Source organism: Girardinichthys multiradiatus, chromosome 13 (assembly GCF_021462225.1).
Source record: "Girardinichthys multiradiatus isolate DD_20200921_A chromosome 13, DD_fGirMul_XY1, whole genome shotgun sequence".
NCBI classification, from domain to species: Eukaryota; Metazoa; Chordata; class Actinopteri; order Cyprinodontiformes; family Goodeidae; genus Girardinichthys; species Girardinichthys multiradiatus.
In genome coordinates, this window is record NC_061806.1 from 40386305 (window position 1) to 40410958 (window position 24654).

The window sequence follows — 24654 nt, forward strand, 5'->3', positions numbered from 1 at the left end:
ATACTGTGTGTAAATGGTGATCGGGGCTCTGTTTCACTGGCTAACCTCAGTGACAGGGTCTTCAAACGCTTAATGCCTTTGAATAAAACTTATAAAGACAAAGTCTGGATTTTCTCTTCTCCTGAGTCAACTTCTACCCACTTTGATAAGAAAATTCCACAACAACACGTTAAAAAGAAAACACACACAAAGCAAAAACATCATGAAATAAACAACAATTTTATGTGGCTTCATCCCAAACTGATTTTCTTTGTCTAAACACCACTTCTTATGTGAACCGTTCTGAAGAAGGAGGACGGGAGGTCCAAAGGGCACTAGTATGGGTAGCTGAGTTGGCACGGCCCAGCTACGTGGCGGGCACGAACAAAGGAGCAGGGCAGCTATTCTTAGTAGTAGTTATACCCGCAAGCTGGACTAATTCTACTCATGTGAGTTTCCTCTCCTCTCCTCTCCTGGGCTGGACTAGGTATTTCAAGGTGCTGTTTCCTACCAGCATATTTGTTTGTGCCAAGTTCAGAGTCCATGCTTAACCATATTTTTATCCATGGCTGGGGGCACAACAATTCATTACACACATTCAGTAATATTCTACTGTATTGAGATGCTCCAGCATACTAGGAGTGAGTTTCTCTGTAGGTATGATTACATTCATTTATTGATTTCCTTCTTGTTATTGAACAGGCACCAGACTGTAAAATGAAGTGCTACTCTAACAGCTGGGGAACGCATGGATGTGAAAACCCTCGTTTCATTTGTGCTCAGCACAGCGAAGTTTCTCAAGTCACTACAGATCTTCACGTCAGCAAAGTTTAGATGATCAAGTGTAAAAAGAGAGACATAAAGTTTAGCAAAGTGCTCTGATTGGAGTGTTTCCCTTTATGAAGTGGGAAGAAATAATGTATTAAGATGCCCACAGCAAAGGAACTGAGGTCTACTGGAGCAAAACAAGAAGACTTCCTTCATTTACTGCCCCGAGGCTGTAGATATCTACAGATACAAGTACACTGGGGCCTGAATAACAATTTTTTACTTGCAGTCTTTATTTCTAAAGATTGCATCTAAGAAAGTCGCTCTTGTTAAATGGAAGATGAATAAAAGATAAACACTTTAATAACGTAAATCCAAAAGTATGAAAGTATTATTCTCACTCTTAATTAAACATGACAAAACCTCCCACAAACTTTTTTATAAATATTTAAGTAGTGTGGCAGACAGAAAAACAGTAAAGCTTCTAGGATTCATTTCCCTAAAGTTGACTGATTTAAATGAGACTCTGTTACAGTAAATGAAGCGTATGCAGTGAGCCTGTGTCTACATTCACAGATTAGTACCACGTTCTCGAAAAAGCACTTTCATTGAGTTCTGTCAGCTGTGTAATTCAAGTAATTTAAGTTGCTATTAAAAGTGATGATTTCACAAGTCAGTAATAGCATATTTACTGGCATCAGGCTGTTACTGAAAAGCCTGAAATGTTTAAAGGTGTGAAATCGAATACAAAAGATAAGAAGGTTTTGTTGTTTAATAATTTTTAAGAGGAGCAGACAAACAGTGGTTTAGCAGGATCCAATGTTTGTTGAGTCAATTTTACAGATGTAGTGGCACCTTTTTCTCACAACAATTACAATGGTTAAAGGCCAACATCGAGACAACTTAATCTAACGACACTGTCATTTTCTTTCACCTCAGAGTTTCAGTTTTTTAAGATTAGTTCAGATGAAGTCAAGCAAGATGCTTACGTTTTTTGCCACAATGTTTACAAGATCATGGCAAATACCCTGGTGTATCTAAAAACGCTTTAATTGGGTTTGTGAATGTAAAGCATTGAACAGCATTTAGAGAAACATCAGCTCTTGTCATGTAGATGAAATATGTGCGTTGCTTTTAATGACCTCCTGTTTAGGAGGCCGTTGGGGAGCTGCACATCAAACGACTCTGCATGAGTCTAACTCTAACCAGACTGCACACTTGACGCTCTGAGGGCTTTGTGGTTGGAATATTGGTTTCTGTTTGGAGAACCTCGGCCCGCCTCTGATGATTATAAGCAATAAGTGATCCTGAGCCTCTGCCGTCCCTGTGGCAAAGACAACGATGAGGGAAATCTAATTATTTCCCTCCCTTTGCGCAGTGAGCCATAAAGGTTAATCACTGTCCATTGAGCTAATTCTGGCTGGGTACACTGGAGTAATTACAACACCTCATTCACTTGTCGGCCCTCTCCTTTTACCCTTTTGTGTACCTTTCTGACTCCAGCTCCTCTCGTCTGCACTCTCTCATTTTACAAAGGCAGATTTTTGTTTCCCTCTAAACATGTTTTTTGCTAGGAATCTAACATAGACCGATGAACTCTTTATTTAATTTAATGTGATGGACCAGTGCAAAGTAGTGTATCGTTATAATACATGGGTTTAACTTTTTTTTTTTAACAAAAGGAATATCTGAAAAGTATGGTTTGTATTTCTAGTCCACCCCACTGAGGCATGCATCCACATCGATGCAAATCTAATAAATGAGGAGTTTTTTTGTTATCGAATTTATGCGCAAAATAGCTAGAGCACAGTCAGATTGGATGGTATTTCTGAACAGCAATTTTCAAGTCTTACCACAGATTTATTGTTAGATTTAGGTCTGGACTTTGACTACGCCATTCTAACACATACATATGCTTTGATCTAAACCCTTTCATCGTAGGTCTGGTTGTACATTTAAGATTTAGATGAACATCTACCACAGTCTCAAGTCTTTTCTAGCACCCAACTGCTGAAGAGAAGCATTGCCATAGCATGGTGCTGCATCACCATGTTTAAGTGGGGATAGGGTGTTCAGGACGATGTGCAGTGTTAGTTTTTCTTGTGTCAGAGCACTTTCACTCTATAGTGGAATACACCCTGCTGCACACATAAGCACACAGCTATTCATACACCGATCAGTAGGCAACTTGTGGTTAAGTGCCTTGCCCATGGAGAAATTGACACAGAAAAGGCTGTGTGACTACAACATTTCATTTTGGATAGTCAAAATCAATTGAGTCACCCACACCTCTTTTATAGCCATTTGGTTAAGGCTAAGAAGAAGTGACAAGTTTGGAAATGGGGTTAATCTACAGTGGTTCGAAGAAAGTGTTAATCCATGTTGATCAAAAGATAAGCTGGGCTCCCCCAGATTTTTTGTACATGTTTAAAAATGTAGAAGCATCAGAACTATATTATACCACACAAGTGTGTTACTACAAATCCAACACAACTGTGACACAAATATTGCGGCAATGACCCAAAATTAATATTACCTAAACTTACACTAGAGTTTGCTGTCCTCACCAATGAAGATTCACTAACCTCAGCATGCTGGAGGCTTGAAAATAAAAGTGAAACTTATGGCATGACCTACTTTTTGCTTAGTTCAGATGATTTTTATCTGACCTCTTGGGATGAGAGAGTAAAATTAAAGCAAAACGAACATACTCATCTTGACACAGCCAAACACTGAATTCCACATACTTGATTGATGAAACAGCAGACTTAAAATTAGTTTTTTTAGAAATGTGTTTTTGTTTTAATTTTAAGATACAACTGATGTTTTCTAGCTTATAGACAATGGTTTATTTAGGTAGGTTTCCATTCTTATTGTTTAGCTCAGATGAACTACTCCTTCATCCTAATATGTGTCTCATAGTCTTGTTAAATACTGGTGGTCATGGCTCAGAATGGCTTAGCTTTTTACAGGTAGTTGTATCTTTCCTACAGGAACTTAATTTACTCGTACTCGTACTTGTCGTCGTATTTGTACTCGTCGTCTTCCGCTTTATCCGGGACCGGGTTGTGGGAGCAGCAGACTCAGCAGAGACACCCAGACGACCCTCTCCCCAGACACCTCCTCCAGCTCCTCCGGGGGGAGCCCAAGGTGTTCCCAGGCCAGCCGAGAGACACAGTCCCTCCAGCGTGTCCTGGGCCGTCCCCTAGGCCTCCTCCCGGTGGGGCCTTCCTGGAACACCCCCAGAGGAAGGCGTCCAGGAGGCATCCGGTATAGATGCCTGAGCCACCTCAACTGGTTCCTCTCGATGTGGAGGAGCAGCGGCTCTACTCCCAGCTACTCCCGGATGGCCGAGTTCCTCACCCTATCTCTAAGGGAGTGCCGGGCCACCCTACGGAGAAAGTTCATTTCAGCCGCTTGTATCCGGGGTCTCGTTCTTTTGGTCATGACCCAAAGTTCATGGCCATAGGTGAGGGTAGGAACGTAGACCGACCGGTAAGTCAAGAGCTTCACTTTTTGGCTCAGCTCTCTCTTCATCACAACAGACCGGCACTGCGCCCCCATTATTGTGGCAGCTGCATTGATCCGTCTGTCGATCTCCTGCTCCATTCTTCCCTCACTCATGAACAAGACCCCGAGATACTTGAACTCCTCTACTTGAGGCAGGAACTCCCCTCCAACCTGAAGAGGACAAGCCACCCTTTTCCGGTCAAGAACCATGGCCTCGGACTTGGAGGATTTTTCCTCCAAGTCCGGAGAGATAGGAGAAATCCTGTCCATAAAAGTTATGAACAGGACCGGTGACAGAGTCCAACATGCACCGGGAAAAGGTCCGGCTTAGTGCCGGCAATGCGGACCAAACTCCTGCTCCGCTTGTACAGAGACCAGATAGCCCCTAATAAAGGGCACCCGATTCCATACTCCTGGAGCAACCCCCACAGGGCACCACGAGGGACACAGTCGAATGCCTTCTCCAGGTCCACAAAACACATGTGGACCGGTTGGGCAAACTCCCATGAACCCTCGAGTACCCTGTAGAGGGTATAGAGCTGGTCCAGTGTTCCACAGCCGGGACGAAAACCCCACTGCTCCTCCTGAAGACGAGGTTCGACTATTGGCAAGACTCTCCTCTCCAATACCCTGGCATAGGCCTTACCAGGGAGGCTGAGAGCGCCTGGTGGCTGGGTTGCTCCTCATGGGACCCGGCCAAGCCCGAATGAGAGACCCAAGACCATCCCCAGTGGGCCCTCCACCTGCAGGGGGAACCATGAGGGACTGGTGCAAAGAGGATTGGGCGTCAGACAAAGGTGGAGACTTCAGCGGCCCGATCCCCGGATGCTTAGGCTCACCTCCATCTCACCTCCATGCACAGCGTGGGCTCCGGAACCCATCTCCACGAGAGAGGCTGAACTCTGTTCTACTGTGGAGTGGCCCACGGGAACTTAATTTAATCACAGAATAGTTTTAATTTTAGTGTCTAATTTCTCATTTAACATGTTCATTCAGGCAATACAGGAGCATAACTATGGTATAATTAATGTGTGAGCCAAAATTAATAGAAAAAAACAAATTACTTTCTAGGGTTATATGGTTATAGAAAGACAATCCATCCATACAAACACTTTCTAAATTTCTTCATCATACACCCTTTTTGGCACCTATCTGACCAACCCTTCTCCTCTTTGTTTCCTCGTTACCTCATCAACACTCGCCCATTGCCACTTCCTCATTTCACTTGTCTTCCACTTGCTCTACTTCCAACTGAGTACAGCTGTATCTTTCTTTTGCTACAACTAAATGAAGTATGCGTTTGAGCCTAAAAATACTTCAACATTTCTCCTCCTTCCATTTTTTTTAAAGCTTTCTGCCAAAAGCAAAAGACCTAAGGGTGACTTTTTTTCTCAACATTTAGACACACAATTAACTTCAGTACTGGTGCTTACAAATTAAACACTAATACAATTCATCCAACAAATTCAAATAATAAAGGTTGGTTTGCTTGTTCACCTTATCACTCCATTGTACTCAAAACCAATTTTTATTTAATTTAAACTGATGTTAAAAGATGCTCTTTGATTTTCTTCTTTTCATTTTGTCTTCATCATTTTACATTTATCTCCTTCATTAAACTTCCGTCTTCTCTGTCCCTCTTCCAAAGGCTCTAAAATGCGATGTCCTGCTGAGACGGGTGGGTTGTCTGTTCCCATATCATCAATACAGAAGTGAGGAGATGAAAACAGGGAGGAGAAAACAAAATAAAAATGGAAAGGGAAGAGAGGCCTAAGATGCTGAGTGTAGCCTTTAGCAAGTGTCATACCTCAGCTAAATGCCCTGTCTTGTTCCTCCTCTCACTTTCTATTTTCACCTCGCTGATGGACTAAAAATGGTAAATGGACTGAACTTATATAGCGCTTTTCCAGTCATACAGACCGCACAAAGCGCTTTACACTAGCGCCACATTCACCCAATCGCACTCACTAACGCTCACACATTCATACACCGATACGCAGATCGGTAGGCAACTTGAGGTTAAGTGCCTTGCCCAGGGGCACATCGACATATGGCAGGAGGAAGCTGGAATCTAACCCACAACCTTCTGATTGCAAGACGACTACTCTTCCTACTGAGCCACAGTCGCCTCTAGCCACAGTCGCTTTCTTTCCTGCTTTCTTTCACTCCAAATGTTTTCCAAGAATCTGGAACCCTGGAATTTGTTTCTATGCCCCTGCGGCAGCTCTGTTTTTCAGGGTCTGTGCAGATGGGTGTGAAGAAACAAGCAGTGATGATGCAGGCTGCTGCTGGTGGTTGGCAAAGGAAAGCTGCTGGATTTGCTAAGCGAGAAACAAGGCAGGCTGAAATTCACTGGGTGGAAAAGAGAACCAGCAGAACATGCTACACGGTGCAAAGTGAGAGAAAAACAAACACGTTTAGGCTGAAATTATTGTTGTTTTGTGTCACAAAGTTTGTGCAGCAAAGAAAAATTATGGACTTTTTTATAAATTATCATAAGGTATACACTGATCAGCAGATGAACTAAATTGTCTGATTTTAATTTCGATCAGTTACACGTATTCAAAATTTAGATTTGATTTTGTTCCCTGAAAGTATAACAAAGCAGCAGCTATTATGTACCATACTCAATCTATCATTCAATTATTCTCCGTCTACACAAGATCAGGTTGGAGGTGACAGATTCAGGATGAAAAATCAGACATCCATCACCCCACCAAGACTCTCCAGCTCCCTATGGAGGATCCTAAGAAGTTCCCAGTACAGGAAGGATGTATTATTTTTCTCGTGACTTCTCTAAGGTTTAGAAACTCAGGTACTTATCAATATTTGGTGTATTTAAAAACTGCAACTCAAGCAGGCAGGTATTCTGAACACAGTTTGAAAATGAACAAAGCCCTTAAACAATGTCAATTTGCTTCAAACCCCAACCTTTGTTGTCACATGGAATTGAAATATTGGTGGTAAATATTTTGAATAAATTATCGCTTTTGTAATATCATATTTTGAAGATATGGAATAGTTGTCTTTACTTTTTTATTGTAAAGAACACATTGCTGTGAATGCCATTTGATCAAAAGGTGGGAGGCAGTTATCAGTTTTTACATCTACCTACTCCTTATTTTGTCTAACAGCTTTGTTCTTGATCTGTTTTTTCTTTTAATTTATATCTTAAAAATGAAAAAACTTAGCTAAACTAAGTCTAGAATTAGGAACTAGCAATGAGAGATGAACTCAAAGCAAAATTAACTCAGGAGTGATTCCTGGGACAAACATTTGAGACTAAATAACTCAGACACTACTCTGGATGCTTTTAAAATAAATTTTATTTTCGCCTTTAGAAAAGCTTTGCATTTATGTGATTTCAGTCACAAACCAGTTGGTGGTGATAATGTCAACTTAAACAACATGACCATTCACAAGAAAGTAATTCTGAGTACGACTAAAGCTGTCCCAGGCTAAAGATCCTCTGAAAACAATTTTAGTTTGCATTTTCTCTGAAACTGTTTACTCTTTCCCCTTTTTAACTTCTTCTTACTGTCCATCATCTCTTTGAAACCCCTCCAACACTAAATCAGATCTTAAGCAATGGTCTTTTGTGACACACTGCCTCATTTTTATGTTATGGATAAACACATCCAAGCCAAGAACTGCTTTGCCTACTGAGGATAAAATCTGAGGAGGTCTTGTAAAAACATTGTTCCAACCAACATGTCTTGAATTTAAAAATAATTAGTAATAAGTATCATAAATTGTATTTTCTTCATCAGGTTGGTGAGTTAACAAAGTAAACAACATATATAAAACAACTAGATAGATAAAAATCAGATGTGCAGTAAAACAAAACTGCTGTAGCAAAACTAGAATTTTAATAATCTCATTTGATGGAGCAAGCAAAGAGAAATGTTCTCCAGGATGAACAAAAAACAAAGTGAACAGGAGCTGCTTGTAACATTGTCTGCTTTGTTGCCACTGATTTCAACCTTGGCAGCTCTGCTATTAACCGGTGTGCAGCTTTTAGTTTGGCTATACATGAATTCAAAATGGCTCATGAAAAGATTTAATTACCATAATGGATTACCACTGCTGTTATATGTGTATAAATTGTAAACAGAGCCTTTGCAAATTTGGAGGCTGTATTGATCCTGCTGCCTCTGTTTAATGCTGCAGGTGGGTAACTAAGTCAAACAAAAGAAGAGGCATCTGTATTCTGAACATAAGCTGCCCAAAACTATGTATTTCTTTAAAAAACATGGTGACATGTCAGGTAAAAGCTGTCACTCAAAAACATTTAGATTGTGATCTTCTTGAGATATGAGTAAGTAAAAGTTACACTCGATCTGACCCACAGAATACCAGTAGCAGACGTACTGATGTAAAGTTGCTGGTTCAACCCAGTTAAACAAGGAAATAATAAGGCACAAACAGACTAAACAACCAACAACAAATTCATTATTAGCTCTTATTCAACATGTATACCAAACATGTGCTACATCACTACAGAACCAAAGCAAGTGTAACTCAAGCAACGACGCCCTAATAACGTTACTTAATCTCACGCTATGCTATGCTCTCTGGACTGATCAAGATTCCCTCCACTCGGCATGATATATGCTTAAACTGAAACAAATAGCTTGATGTACTTTCAGATTAATTCAGTTAGAACTAGGTGATCACTTGGGCTCACACAGAGTGTTGACATTTTTGTCTTAGTCATGTCAGCTGGTCCCTAAATATAAAAGAAAAGAAAAATAAAGTTACATTATCACATCACAGCAAAAGTAAGCAATGTTGTCCTGATGCAGCACACCACTGTGAATTCCACACTCTTGATCCCAATAGCCATGCACTATTCAGAACAAAAGCACATTAAACATACACACTTGAAAGATATAACAGGATTAGCCAATCAGAGCCACGCAACATGTGTTTTTTACTACACCAACATACATGGTAAGTTAGGAAAGCATCTAACATCAGCTTAACATTCATTTAAAAACTCTTCCTTCTGTTGACGATGTAGCATTCTGACTAAGGGAGGATACCCATAGGTAAGAAAATTTTGTATCAAACATTAGAGAAAGCAAACTGGAGTAACCTGAAGTGGTTTTAACATTTTTAATCTGTGGAAGTTTCTTGGTCTTTGAGTAGAATAATATTGCATATTTCCTGCTTACCATAAAATAAAATTCAAAATCCAACACAGACTACACCACTCAAAGGCAAAGCTACATATAATATTCCCTGAGGTTTATTTGAGACGTTTTGGACCATATAAGCCACTCTATTACACAGCTACACTCTTTGTTCCACACTACAGGAATACTGGTGCAAAATATCTAACTTTCTCCCCATGATCCTGGAAGTTCAGATAGAGTTAGACACAATTACAGTGGCCGACCGATTCGACAAATACAGTTCATTTTTATTTTTATAAAAAGGACATGTATGCATACAAGTATTATGCAATACATTGTGCAAAATTCACTTTTTGATCATTTTTATTTTTCCATTTGGGAAAATCTTTCTAGAAAACGCGTGGTTTCAAAAGCTGTGTAAGTGTGACGTCACAATTACACTGGCACCTAGCAACATTACCTGAGTCCCGCCCCTGACTAGCAACTGAGCTCCACCCACTTGATTTTCAGTAGAGGATCACATCTCGCCGGCAGGTTTTAGCTTACAGGCGCTTTACAATACAATGGCTGCCGTCAAAGGTAGATGTTCTGTTGTTGGCTGCACAGACCCACATGTGACCATACACATTCTCCCGTTTTCGGATTACAGAGATTCGTGGCTTCATTTTATTTTTGAAGGCAATGTTCCAGTCACATTGCCGAAGTCAGTACTAGTTTGCGTGAATCACTTCACCACGGACTGCTTTGAGAACTCACATCAGAACACGTCAGGATTTGCAGAAATACTTTGATGAAAAATTCAGTCCCTACTGTTCGTGGCAGATCTGCAGATGACAGAAATGTAAGTACTTGTTGTGTTTTATAAGTTTAGGTTTTGTTTTCACATGTATGAAGTGCTGGTTGGGGGCATGACCAGAATAGATCATTTACATAAAAGCAATAGGGCCCTAAAACAGCTCATTCTGAAAGGAGCTAAAAAAAGGGGGACTAAGGAGGTGAAATCTCATTATCTGAGAATAATTTTGTGCAAAAAATGTAATTGACATGTTTTGTGTAGCCCATAGACCTATCTCAAATGTTTAGAAGGAAGAATAGGTTTCTGTCGGCACACTTTCTCATAGTATATCCCCATACTCCCATACAGCAACAACCTTAGTATATAATGCCTTGAACCTTTTGCACACTCGTGTATACATTAGCTGCATCTGTTACATCTATCTGAAACAACCATCTGGAACAACCTTGGAGAATATCTCAGCAGATATCAGCATATTCAGGAACTATCTCTGCTTGCAGCATTACAAACTGACAGTTTTAGAGACAGCAGTGTTAGAACCTGCAGCTACAGGAGTTTATCACATGTAAAGGTAAATTTATGTTGAGACATAACTGTACCAACAAGCCATCATCATCTGGACTCAATGGTTTGTGAATAGAACAGCAGAAGAAAATGTTTCTGCATGGCTCTTTTGTTGCATAATCATTTTCTGATTCATCACTTCCTCCAGGCTTTGAAATATGCAGCAACTGCCATGACGACAGATGTCTTGTGAATCTCGAATGATTGGTATATTTATTTGAATGTTTGCTTTTGGTATTTCAGTGAATAAATTTCAACCTAGATATACAGATACAGTGTGCAATGAAGAAATTCTGGGTTCTAGGGAGGGATAAGGGGCTGTATAATGCAGGTAAATGCTTGATGCAATATTTAGGTGCTGAAAAATTTACCTTGTGTGAGGAGCTGAAGAGTCCTGACTTCCTCGCGGACCCGAAGCTGCAGGACTTGCTGCAGGATGTGCTGCCTCTGGGCTTCATGTATAATCCCCATTCTCTCCAGCTTTCTGTCTGTTAGTCTCATTAGGGCCCGTCCTGATAATAGATAAGCAAAAACACAAAGTTTAAGGTTCAGGGGCAGAGGTCAAGCCAGAGGCAAATTGGCAAACACAGCTACAGATGTAAAATGAAGTGTTTATGTCAGTGAAAGAGGAAACACACAAGGTATTGTGGGTGAGTTATGCTAAAATTGGACTTTATAAAGGTAGATTAATAAAAACAGACGTCTCAAAGAGTCTTTTACCCGTTATGCGACCATCAGTCTGAATTGTCCAATTAAGCTTAGCACAACCATATGTGAAGCAGATCCTTCTTTGCATAAATATCAGGATAGTACATCCCTTGAGCAAGAATCCCTGACAGCTCTTTAGTTAATTGCAAATCCTTGTATGAAATACATAATTTAATCATCCAATAGGCTTTTACGAAGAGGATTTAGGCCGCTAATAAAAAGACTTGTAGAATATTGTGTGATTATTAGCCCTTGTTATGAGTGCCTTGTAACATGCAGGATGGTAAGCAGATAGGATAATATAGGGAAATTACTAAGCTAAAGCTCATTTCGCTCTTGTGCCCCTTATGGCTGCTTAGACAAGAAGCTGCCACCAATTAGTGCTACGCCTTACAGTCCTGAGGAAGTTAAAGGGATTGTTTAGTTTATGAAGTGGAGTAGTTAAAATGGCAGTTAGTATGCTACTGGCTGTAGATTTGCATATGAAGGACCCCAGTTTGAGAGAGGTTTTCTGCTGAAGAGTTGAGCTAAAGGGTGTTTAGGGTAGATTTGTACTGTCTAATACTCCTTCAGGCCAAGAGGTTCTACTGAAGTACTAACGACAGGCCAGACTTTTCTGAATTTTATCTGGAAATAATCTGGAAAGCCTTTCGTCATTTTATCGCCACTTCACAAGTACGAACCACTAAGTTATACTAAAATAACCTGAAAAGTTTGGTTTTAATACGACAAAAGTGCTAAATGTCATAATGTCCGAGGGATATGAATACCATTGCATGGTTCTGTATTTAAAATTAAAATCTTGCTCCCATTAACAGTAAATAAAAGCAAATAAGAAAGATATCTTTATTTGTTTGGATTTGTTTCTTGCTACTACATACGACTACAACCAGCGCTGGGGAAGCGTGTCTATATACTAATGTTAAAGATGTTAAGCTGACAGTAGGAGGAGACAAATCATCTTCCACATAAACCAAACAAGAACTTTGCTTTGCTTGGTGCTACATCCAGATGGGGTTAAAATGCTGGAATGCAGAGCTTTTTCAGTGTAAATTACATCATATCTGAACATTACATTAACACCAGAGAGCTAGGTAGTCATAAAGACTTACATGTAGCAGGAACATATAATAAGGATCAATGGAAAGGTGGAGAACAAACTGAAGGAGAAGACAGAGACATAAAAGTTGACATGATAGAGCCAATGTGCACATAAGCCATGCTGTTATGGGTCTATAAAAATTGACCAACCATCACTTGTCACCTGAAACCAAAGATAGATTGGCATGGCAACAGAGATTCACATTTCTCTCCTTGCTCCAGTATCATCTGTTAAGAGATACAACACAGCATGACACATACTACGGCCGATTCTGCAGGAATAAGAGATTAGCCATACACCTTTGAAAACTGAAAGTAAAGTACTCAAAAGAATAGCCCAATTGGGCATAACTTGGTATGGATGCTTACCACAGAAGGGTTTGTACGGTTCCTCAAAAGTATTTATTCTTCTTGAGGTTTTTAATACTTTTTCGGGTTAAGACCCCAGAATTCAATGTGTTTAATTCTAACACAAAGACAAAACTGTCAAGCCAAAGATATCAAAAAACTGAAAATATTTACAAATAAAAATCTAAATATTGTGTCCTTTTCACTCTGATACCCCAATATAAAATCTACCCAACTCCCTTCAGAAGTGATTTATGAACAAACAGCATCAGATATGTCAGGGATAAAGTTGCATGGATGTTTAAAGCAGCGTAAACAAACAATATTTCAAGCTTTGAACAACATCCCAAAAATAATCATTTATCTAAAAGTGGAAGGAGCAGAAACATCTTCAAATCAACCAAGACACAACCACCTAAACAGACCAAGAGAACTTTAACCAGAAAAACAACCTAGAGGCCTATGGTAATTTTGGAGGAGCTGCAGAGATCCATAGCTTAGGTGGGATAATCTGCTAATTGGACAACTATTTTTAGTTTACTTCAGAGGTCGGACTTTAATGGCAATGTGTGAAGAAGAAAGAAAACCACAAAGAGCAGCCAGGGCTACAATGGATTGGTTCAGATCAAAACATATTTACGGGTTATAATGGTCCAGTCAAAGTCCAGACCTACATCCAATCTGAGAATCTGTGGCAAGCCTTGAAAGTTGATGTTCACAGATGTTCTACATCCAATCTCACTGAGCCTATGCTATTTTATAAAAATAAATGGGCTAAAAACAGATAAATCTGGTTGAGACACATCCCCAAGACTTATAACTGCAGTAAAACGTAGTTCTACAAAGTATTGACTCATGGGGGCTGAGTACCAATGCATGCCACACGCTTCAGATTATTGTTTAAACAAAATGTGAAAATCATGCATCGATTCCCTTCCACTTTAGAGTCATGACATGGCCTGTCACATGCCGTTTGTGTTTGTCTATCACATAAAGACCGAAGAAAATACTCAGAAATTTGTGGCTATCCTGTAAATGATTTGAATTGCAAGGAGCTACCAGATCTGTCTCAGGCAACTGAGGGCATAAGTGTTGGCATCTTAAGAGCAGGGACTAGGGCTGAAATGACGCTCAATGCTTCTTCCCTTTCTCACTAGTGCCACAAAAACCTTTAAAACTAATCCTCCAGGGAAATAATGTATGTCGAGGCTTTGTTAAATTATGTTTAATTATTCAGCGCACTGCGTTCCAGCCAGGTGGTTATTTGTGTTGCACAATGCTCTGACTTCCGCTAATGATAGCCTACGCTGCTGATACGTGGAGGCCATGTCATCAACTATGAGGGGAGATTGGCGAGGGGCAAAAAGAAGCAGAGAGATAACGACAAAGTGTCAAAAGTGTGGGATCACTTTAAACTTATCAGAAACACATCGTACTGTAAAACTGAATTAGCATTCCATAACAGCATATCCTTGATGCTGCAACACCTGAGCAGGACACATCCGCTGCAGCGGCGGACCCCCAAAATCCAACAACTGAGTCACGCGTAGTTATTATCAGCTTGCTCTTTGAAAGATGCACTTCCATAAACCACAGATGTCTCGATGACTGCAGAAAGAGGCCACTCGCATACATGAGGAAACTAAAAGTGAGGCCTGATTTATAAAAGTTGGTGTATATTAAGCTTGAATTTAAATTTGCTGTATACCTTTTTGACAGGTAATTCTTTTTATTACAAGAAGAATGTAACTTGGCACATAAGTACACTACAAGGGCTCTATTTTGTCTGGATAACATGCTTTTTAATATTAAAACAATCTCTTTAAAATCCAGAATTCAATATGCAAGCGACATTTCATGCACTTTTTTGTTTGTGACCATTTTCACTAGAGGCAGAGAGGTCAACCAGAGAGGGCTGAGTTTTTGACATTCTGATGTTATAAGGTCTTTTTTAGCTGCTGTAAGAGCCAAAGTGAATGTTTGTTTTGTTTATTTGTTATGGTGGCACAGGTGTTCAGATTTTTCTACACTTCAGGTGATTGCTTGGAGGTGTGGTCCCAGTTATTTAGCTGATACGGGCGTTCCCAACAGGTACTTGGGTGAAGGGTTTTTTGCAAACTTTTCTGCTGACCGCCATCTCAACCACCGTCATTCTAGATCATTATTTTGAACGTTATCTCACAATTCTGATCATAAGCGATGTATTTGTTTGATCAAACTAAAGTTTATTGTCATACGTTTTAAAATAAATGCACAAAATGCAAATGGAACTTATCATGGCTTCTAGGAGACGCATCATAGTTCAAAACCCTACTACAGTATTTGTTCAATTGTTTTTTTTATGTATTTCTACCACTAATAAAATAAGCATAGGTAGTTAAATGGAAAATGGAAAATGCAGAATGGAAAATATACAGAATGCAACATTTTCTTCGGTTACTCAATTAATAATCAGAATAAATCGATAGAATACTCAATTAATAAAATAATTGTTAACCAGAGCATTTGGACAGTGAGTAAGTCAACAGCACTTTATGTAGTTTGGTACGGGATGCATTTCAGGTATAGTCTGAGAGGTTGCTTTCTGCAGGTTAATTAAATGAGAAGTTGATGATTGACACAATGTGTGTGGGTGCCTTTTGATATCATCAGGCTCTAACATTAGATTACTCTGCAGGCTGGTGAAATGCTGCAATTACTGCAATATAAGAATACCAGTGATTACAGTAAAAAACATTCAGCCAAAGTGCCATGCCTCCTTTTCAACAAGCCAGCATCAGTGGGGTGGAACAGCTTCTGTGAGGAGTCCAAGCCTTTTAACTCTCTGGTTCTCCAGTTCTGAGTCATTGGCATCGACGATCACACCATGTCTCAGCGGGGAATTTTTCAAACCATTAATGCACTGTGCAGCGTAGCATGGCCAGGAGGAGAGGAAGAAGCAAGGGAGGAGGAGGAGGAGAAGGAGGGGTGGAGAAGTGGAAAGTTGTCAAGGGGAAATAAATGAGGTAAGAGAAAGAGTTGCTTTGGAAGGAGCTGAATGTCTGATAGTGATGGAAGAAAGGCAAATTTGTTGTAAAAGGCTCCTGAAATGTAGAAGGAAAAAGCAGAGGTATAAAATCTAATATTAAGACAGCCGATGTTTTCCTGCTTATTCAACAGAGTTACAAGAAGACTAGCTTGGTCCATTTGGTAATTTCAAAGCATAAAAAAAATCTCTTTAGTTTCCACTGACATACTGCAACTTGGCCAACTCAGTAAAGTAGCTTGAGGATGAATGTTCTGAGCAGATTTTTAAATGTAGCAAAGATTTTTTTAAGTTTCACTGCAGTGGTCTTATCATAATTGAGAAGACCATCAATTGAAAAATAAATCTTACAAATCTTTCCACTTTCTTTCAGCAGAAATGCTATTGAGTCTTACAAATTACATTTCTATTCACCTAAATAACCGTATAATTTTACCTGTATGCACCTATAAAAAGTCTTTTATATGTTCATGTTTCTTAGGCTTTACACCTCCTCCTTATATATAAATTTTTTAAACTAGAAGAGTCAACTATGTAACCATGTAGCTACTGTAGCCAGAGGATACTTTGCAGAGTCAGTGCCTGGTTAGGCTTTTAAAAAGTTAACTTTAAAATGCCATGCACAGAGACGCTATATAAAACAGCAATAAAGACTTAAGAGAAACCCAAAAAGACTCAAAATAGTAACAGCAGGACACAATACATGAAGTAAAAATGAGAAGTGTGAGGCCCTCAGAAACAGGAAGTACCTCCATATATAGATGCCGTAACAACATGACAGCTGAAAATTTGAAATTAAGGTAAGAAACAACTGAAACCTGAGGGACACAACCTGGCAGTTTGGGCAGGGAGTCAACAGCCACCGAGGCGACCGCAGCTGTTTGTGAACATAATGTTAATCAGGTAAGACAATGTTGAGCTGCAATCCCAACCACAATTAAAAAAGGAAAGTTGGAAAATTGGTTGTTTGATGCATGGATTGTACATAGATTTTAATTCTCCCCTATTTGTTTTTTTTTACCTAAATCAACCATAACATTTCTGAAATAACTGTGGCAGGAACTACAGAGAGGAAATAATAATTAGTAAATAATTAGTCTAGTTAAATTTGACCAATTAATGTCTGTCATATTTTTCTATTTTTAAGATTCTTCCACTATACAAAAACAAATACGGGCCAGCATGTTGTACACAAACACTTGAAAAAGGCTGGGCATTGTGCACACCTCCACATTGTCCCTGAGAATCGGATTAATGAGTGGTGGGTGAGCAGCCGTGTTGTGCTGAAGCTGATTAATCTGCAGCTACAGCCTGCCACAGTCAACTACGGCTTTGATGAATGGGAGCTTAGAGTGCATTTGTTTACACCCGCTTAAATATAAACACAAAATACACACATTTTTGCATTGATCCTCTAGGAGTTTGCCTCATTTTGCAGGTAGAGATAAAAAGAAGAACAGGTGCACAAAGCCAGCTTATTAACACTGCACCTCGCTTGAATATCTTGAAACTGTACTTCTGAGATTTTGGTGAAATAATGTAATGTGGGTTTCTGTTTCCTCAGGTTAATGTTTCCCAACTGCAGCACACATTGTTTAACACCTCCAGTCAGCTGCCTGCCCACTGATTTTAAGCAAACAAATAGCACTCACAGGTGAGGAATTAACAAAAAGCAGATGTAGCTGGCAAAGACAATAAGGAGAAATGATCCGTAATGCGGGCAATGCATTACTGAATAACTGTCATGGTGATGAAAGAGCTTAGCAAAAAGGCAAAGCTCTTGATTGACTGGTTTCGACAATCACGTATGGTCATAAGGTTTAAATCAGAAATGAAACAACAAGATGCCAGAAGCACGTAAAAAAAGAGGCCTTTTATTATTTTCTATCGAAAACCCAACAGAACCAACGTCTGGCTGTTGGTTGATGCTCCGAGAATCTTTTAAAAAAATGTTCTATTCAGAACCATGAAAGATAAGATTATCCTCGGCTAATGTCCAATGATCTGTTCTGTGTCAATTCACACCAAACTGATAAGTGAAGGTAAAGGCTCCATTTTGTATCTGTCCATTGAAGCGACACATTGTGGCACCACTGATGTGTATTTCCTTTCAGAGGCAATAAAGGCAGAATAGAGCCACTTATCCTCCACAAAGAAGGAGTCAACTAGGGTGGTTCAGCCATCTGATCAGGATCTTGCAGGTGCAGATTATCTAAGACATGACAATCCAAAGGGCTTAAGTATAAGGCAACAAGACTCTTGTTTCATTTTGCCTCTTATCCAAAAATGAACTTGCTTGGAATTAACAGGCCACCTGTTTATGTAGCTGCTGTTTTGTTTCTCCAGTGTAGAGGTCTAAGCATTCCTCGCTGCATTCGACTGCATATACCACACCGCTGAGTTTGTGTTTATGTGTTTTATCCTTGGGACAAACCAGTATCTGTCTGATTGAGCTTTAAAGTGCACCAGAATATTTACATGAATAATAGCCTCAGTTTTCTGGATACTCCAGCCACATGTGGAATGACAGTATTCTTCTGCTTCTTCTCCTTCAGTGGACTGAGTAGAGCGCCTTCTTGAATTTACGAATGCCTTAACACAGGCCCAGTTAGGGTAACCACAGGTTTGAAGTGCTGTCTTAAAGTTCTTCTGATGACTACCAGCATATGTTCTGGTGGATGGTCAGATACATAAAGTTGGTTGTTCAGGAGTTTATTCTGTGTTTTCCCCCAGACGCTGGTGTTATGGGCGAGTCAGTGTTCTGGATCTGTGACCTTTGTGACCTCGTCTCAAATAAGTGGTTGACAATAGATGCTTTGACAGGAAAAGGCATTAAGTTAATAAAAAATACTACTGATTTTATGCTTCTAGGACAATATTTGTAGAATAATGTCAGATTAAGAATTTGCGTTGCAGCAAAATATATTAAATAGTGAAAAATAATAAATGAAATAAAGAAACATTTGGCACCATGGCAATTAGCAGGCACTGCATGTATCTGTCATCAGTCATAGGGAGAATTTGTCGGGATCTGGGTTGTGTTTGTGTCTTTGTGCTTGTAACTTGTGTCTCAGTGTTTCCAGACTGTGCTGAAGTTCTCAGGTGTGCTGGGTGACAGGTGCGACTTATCCTGCTGATTGCTTGGTGGAGTATTTAAGCAGGAGGCTGCCTGTACTTCGACGCCAGAATGTTTGCCTTCTGTGGTAACAAGCTTCGCCAATACAAAGTCTATGCTTCGTCTCTCGATTTTGGATTAACTTTGTTCATGTGTTTTTGCAGACCAAGTACCAGGACCTTTTGGATTTCTGTCTCTGAACCACGAACTCTGTGAGCTAAGTGTTTCCTGGTTAAACTTTGTTTTGTGGATTTCGTTCTCTACTTTGTTTTCGTCTGGATCTTCAACCAAGTTGGCAGTTTCCTGCAACCTTCATCTCCTGGACCAAGAACTAAGCGTAACCTGTCCACCCTCCACCGCAAGTATCAGCACAAGGAAACAACCTCACTTTTTCACCAAGCACAATTAAGTCACAACCAAGTGATCAACTAAGTAGATCCCTCTATCCCTGTCGACCTGACCACATCCATTCAGCAAGCCGTTTATGTTTCCTTCCCGATATTACTTGTTTATTGCCATCTAAGTGTGTTCCCTGTATTTACTAGTTCTCTTACCCTCTTCCCCAACAGTTGGAGTTTCGCCTGTTTACGTTCCCTATTCATTTTGTTCCCAAATAAACAACCTTTATTACTTTTCATTCTTTCTCCGGAGTGTTCTCTGTATGTGGGTCAGAGCTATTTCGAAAAATAATGACAGGATTAGGAATGAAAATGGGCCGAGATCAAATACAAGTAAGATCTACTTCATCTGTGTAGTTTCCACATATCAGTGTTTAAACAATGAGCAACAATAAGGATACTAGAGGAAGCCTTGCTAAGTCATGACTATTTATATACTAAAAACTATACATCTACCAAGAAATGCTTGACAGAGCAAATTCACAATGTTGTAGGATCTGGAAGCCTTCAGCATTTGAATCTCGACTCAGGCTATGGCTGTTAAAGATATTTCTACTAGCTAATGAATCGATAAATTTAGTTGTACACACCTTTGGTTTCCATAACTGCTGATGTGAACTTATAATTAGCATAAATCATTATTTCAGCTCAGTGTATCCAACTGTCCAACAAATGGCTCATCAGAGGAGAACAAATCTTCATGCTACACTGGAGCTTCCAAGTTGATATGCATTTCTGTTACTGTAGTCTGTTTGACTCACTTCCTCTGTCTTTTTCTCCATTAAGCAGCAGCATTTTTAAGACAGCAGCCGGCGGCAGCCTGCAAAATTCATTGTCTATACGCTGAACGGCTGTTGAGGTTTGTTGCTGCGTGTCCTTGACCGTTCTGAAATAGTTTGTCACCTTTCATCCTTTTCTGGGCCTCATCGAAAATGCATTTAGTATCCAGTGTGAGATCCTTCAGTTGCTGAAGATATCTCGTCCAGAGCTGCACAGGTTTGCTGGTATTTTCAAACTGCAGAAAGGATTGGCCTGACAAGCGGGGCGGATGTTGCGGCAGGACACCAGCCACCCTTCATTTAATCACTAATATTACAGGCTATTAATTATTCAGAGCAAGGCCTAATGACGGCATATATCAATGAGTATTGTGAGTGAAAATGTCCCATATTGTAAGAGAAAAACCCAAATGATTATACCCCAGAGCTACGAAAAGAAATTGTATATTTTGAAAATAATTCTGGGATGTCGTTAAAAGGTTGGGATCACCACCATCAGCCTGAAAGTCATGCTAATAGATGCACAGAAGAAAGACCTTTTATCATGTATTCTTTATATAGCCCACTGTATCATAATGTAATCTGTTTTTTATAATCAAGCTGGTCTAGGGGCTCTCTGAAGTTATAAGAACTGTTAAATACTAAGCAATTATCAAAATTACATCTGTTTTTGTGTTTCTTTGAGAATGCAAGAAGAGGCTTCTGAAATTTGGTAGTTTCAAAATAATTACTCATCGTATTATTTTCGAGGAAAATATATATTTTTCCAAGAATGTTCAAACATATAATGCTTTTTGTATTTACTGCCTTACTGTAAAACTGTGGTATTTTTGCTAAATAATGTCATACTGGCCAATTCCTACTGTCTCAACCAAGCTTTGTCATTGTAAGTACAATGGATTACAGACTAATATCTAATTAAGCCCTAATACGCTTTAATGCATTTTTAATAGAAGCTGGGTGTTAAAGCCATATTTGCAGCCATGTCTGTTGGGGGTGGGAGGTGAGGACTGAGGAAGGGAGGAGGCTTCTTGGCAGCGGAGGCTGGAGGCATTGATTCCTTTGGCAGGGGTTACAGCAGTGAAGCGGCTGCTGCATACTGAAGTCGCTCAATGCTAAAATGTTGCACGTGCCTCGACATGCAGTGAAATGCATTCCCCATGCTGCTGTTTTCAGTCTGAAGAGAGAGGACGCGATTGTCTCTTTGAATTATGATCTGGAAAAGAGACTGCTTATTGATTTGCTACTTAGTGAAAGGGATGCCTAGGTTGCCAAGACAAGTGAGATTGAGCACTGCTGGCAGTCGAAAAGAGGTGATGGATGGATTGTTGGAAATGCAGGTAGATCTAAAAAAAAAAAAAGAAACTTTTTATATAGATTCATTACAGAGAGTGAAATAATTCAAGCCTTTATTTCTTGTAATTTTGATGATTAAATAAATGTTTGCTCAGTCTGGTTCAGTAGGCTACACAATAATGGGGCAAACTGCTGACTTGACAGAAGTCCAGAAGACAGTCATAGACACCCTCTGCAAGGAAGGTAAGTTGTTGTCAAGAGGAACAACAAGTGAGACACCAGATCCAACAATGGAGATGACCTGAAGGCTGCTATCAAAGCCACCTGGGCTTCCATCACACCTCAGCAGAACCACACGCTGATGCCATGTGGTTCTGCCTCCATGCCACTCCTCACTGATGCAGTAATTCATGCAAAATGAGCCCCAACCAAGCACTGATTGCACAGAAATGAACATACCTTTCATAAGCCTGAAATGTCTGTTTAAAATATCCTTTTTTATTGATCTCATGTAATATTCTAATTTTCTGACACTGAACTTTAGTTTTTTTTTTTATCATCTGCAAACCATAGTTATCACAATTACAAAAAAATAAAGGCTTGAAATATTTCACTACAAGTGCAATGAATTTATTTAATAAGTAAGTTTCACATGTTGAAATGTATGACAAAAATATAGAACTTTTTCACCATATTCAAACTTTTTTTAGGTGTACTTCTACGTTGCATTGAATGCAATGGAAAAAGTCTGGTGCAAGAAAACCAAATCCTAGCCTTGCTCATGCATTCTCAATCATCAAAAGGTCACATGAAAAGTCTGACAAACACACTGAACAAACAGATAATCTTCCATCTCAGATACACGGCTGTATTTTCTTATAAATGTATTCATACTCACCGTTTGCTTGCCTGCACATAATTGTTTTCCAACAGGGTTACATTTGTTAGCCTTGTTTATTCTGTTACTGTGTTGGAAGAAAAAAACATATCCACATAATATCCCAAAGATTGAGTAGGATGCAAATTGCCTTGTTAGTCCAATTGGTAAAGCTTGGCCTGTTTTAATTGGCTTCTATTAATTAATGCCAAATGTGAAGACAGCTGAATTACTTGCAGATTTTGTGAATGTCGTTATCTCTAATTGTCACAGTAGGAAAGTATGAGTATGTGATATGTATTTAACTCTTTGCTCACATGCAGTGGCTTTAAAAGAATCAGAACACACTTCAGCAGTTTATATTTGTAAAGTAAAAAAAAAAACATTAGAAAACTACGTTCTAATCCACTGTAAGACTATGAGGAAAATATTTACTTACAGTCCAACATAGGGGTCTGAAAACTGGTTCTGGTGCTTTAGTGGGGTCTTTAATTCTTGAGCTCTTGTCATAAAACACTTTAGCAAACATTAAGCCATCAAAACAGCAATACTTATAATAATAATGGGAAGAATAAAATCCAGTTTAACAGTATTAGGCTCAATAATGACACTACTAATAGAAGGCATCCTTTCTGAGTCGAATCCGTTTAAGTCTATTGTCTGCAGGTATCTGTCTTTCTATCTAAGACTTTCTTACTAGAACTTTCATTTTCATATGTTATTTTCTCAGAACCCAAGAAGGATTCAAGCAGGCTTGCATTCCAGGCCTGGTTCAGCACCTTTTAAAAGTATTTGTTCCGCCTTGAACTTTCAGACATTTTGTCAGATTACAACAATGTGAGACACCAACACAAAGTAGTGCGTCATTGTGAAGTGGAAGGAAAATGATGCATGGCTTTCACAAAGATCTGAAGTGTGGTTTGGATTTCTGTTTCGCCCTGATGAGTCAATACTTTGCTGAAGTACATCTTGCTGCATCCATTTCCAAGTCTTGCCACAGGTTTATATTTGGATTTAGCTCTGGACTTTGACTGGTCGCTTAAATATGGTTTGATCTAAACCACTCAGTTATAGCTCCGACTGATTAATGATGTTGGTTATCCAGCTGAAAGGTTAACATTTGTAACGGGCATGTCTTTTCCTTCTGGGATTGGCACCATCCACCTTTCCATTAACTTTGACCAGCTTCCCAGTCACTGTTGAAGAATCCCCACAACATGATGTGTTCCAGGTGATATTCTGTGTTAGTTTACCTCCACACAATGCCTTTGGCATTAAGTTCACAAACTTAAAGTTGTTGTTCCGACCAGAGAAACTTCTTCCAAACATTTGGTGTGTTCCTGATATTAAACAGGGCCTTTTATGGCTTGCTGCCATCATTTGCTGTTTACTGCTACTGTGCAGCTCCTCCAGAGTTACTACGGGCCTCCAAACTCTTTCACAGGTTAAAGATCTCCTTTCCTGGCCTGTCACGGCCACATCCTGGTAGGCTTGCAGTTATCACAAACTTTTCCGGTTTTCTGTTTGATGTAGAAACTTTGGGATACTGTTTAATAATCAAACCCTGCTTTAAACTTCTGCATATTTTGACCCGTGTCCTTTGTCTTCTTCAAGCGGTTTCTTTAACTAATGTTCTGTATTTGAAATCATGTATCATTCACCTAAGCATCCCACAGCATGATTCTGCCACTAGCATGATTTAACAAGGTGATGGTGTTGTTAACGTGATGTGCAGGGCTAGTGCCATGAAAACCTAATAAATGGCACAGTTTTTAATATATGATAAATTTCATATGTTTTCTTTAAAGCATCAAGTAGAAGCTTTGGCTTTGGGGCAAAAATATCCCTTTTGATGGGAAAGGTTGGCAAAGGCCTAATCTAAAACATTATTTTTGGCTTCTAAGGAACATTATGTTGTTCAACTTTACATTTTGATTAAATTTGTACATTCAAGATAAACCTAATCAAAATTCTATACATGAAAAGGAAATTAATTTGAGAAAAGGGCAGAAACTACTTGGATATAATAAGTGTGTGTTGAGTGGTAGTTTTCCTGAGTCCTGAGTCCCTTGTGTTCCTAATCTTACCTGAACCATTACAGCAAACTGTAGAATCTGTCCAAAAAGCTAAAAACCACAAGCAATTTATCAGTGCGTGATAGTTTATAACTTGAATGGAAAGAAAATTGAATTGAATACTTCTAAAATTGTATACTTCTAAAATGTTTTTCCTTGGAGTTACTGTCGAATTGA

The 24654-nt window shown here is 39.4% G+C and overlaps 1 protein-coding gene across 1 annotated transcript in view; it reads right to left on the reverse strand.

Moving 5' to 3' along the window:
* Positions 1–24654, reverse strand: part of samd12 (sterile alpha motif domain containing 12) — a 151766-nt gene that overhangs the window by 87772 nt on the left and 39340 nt on the right. Inside the window, exon 4 of the mRNA XM_047384444.1 lies at positions 11127–11267. Coding sequence (XP_047240400.1) covers positions 11127–11267 — 141 coding nt within the window. The remainder of the gene's footprint in view (positions 1–11126; positions 11268–24654) is intronic.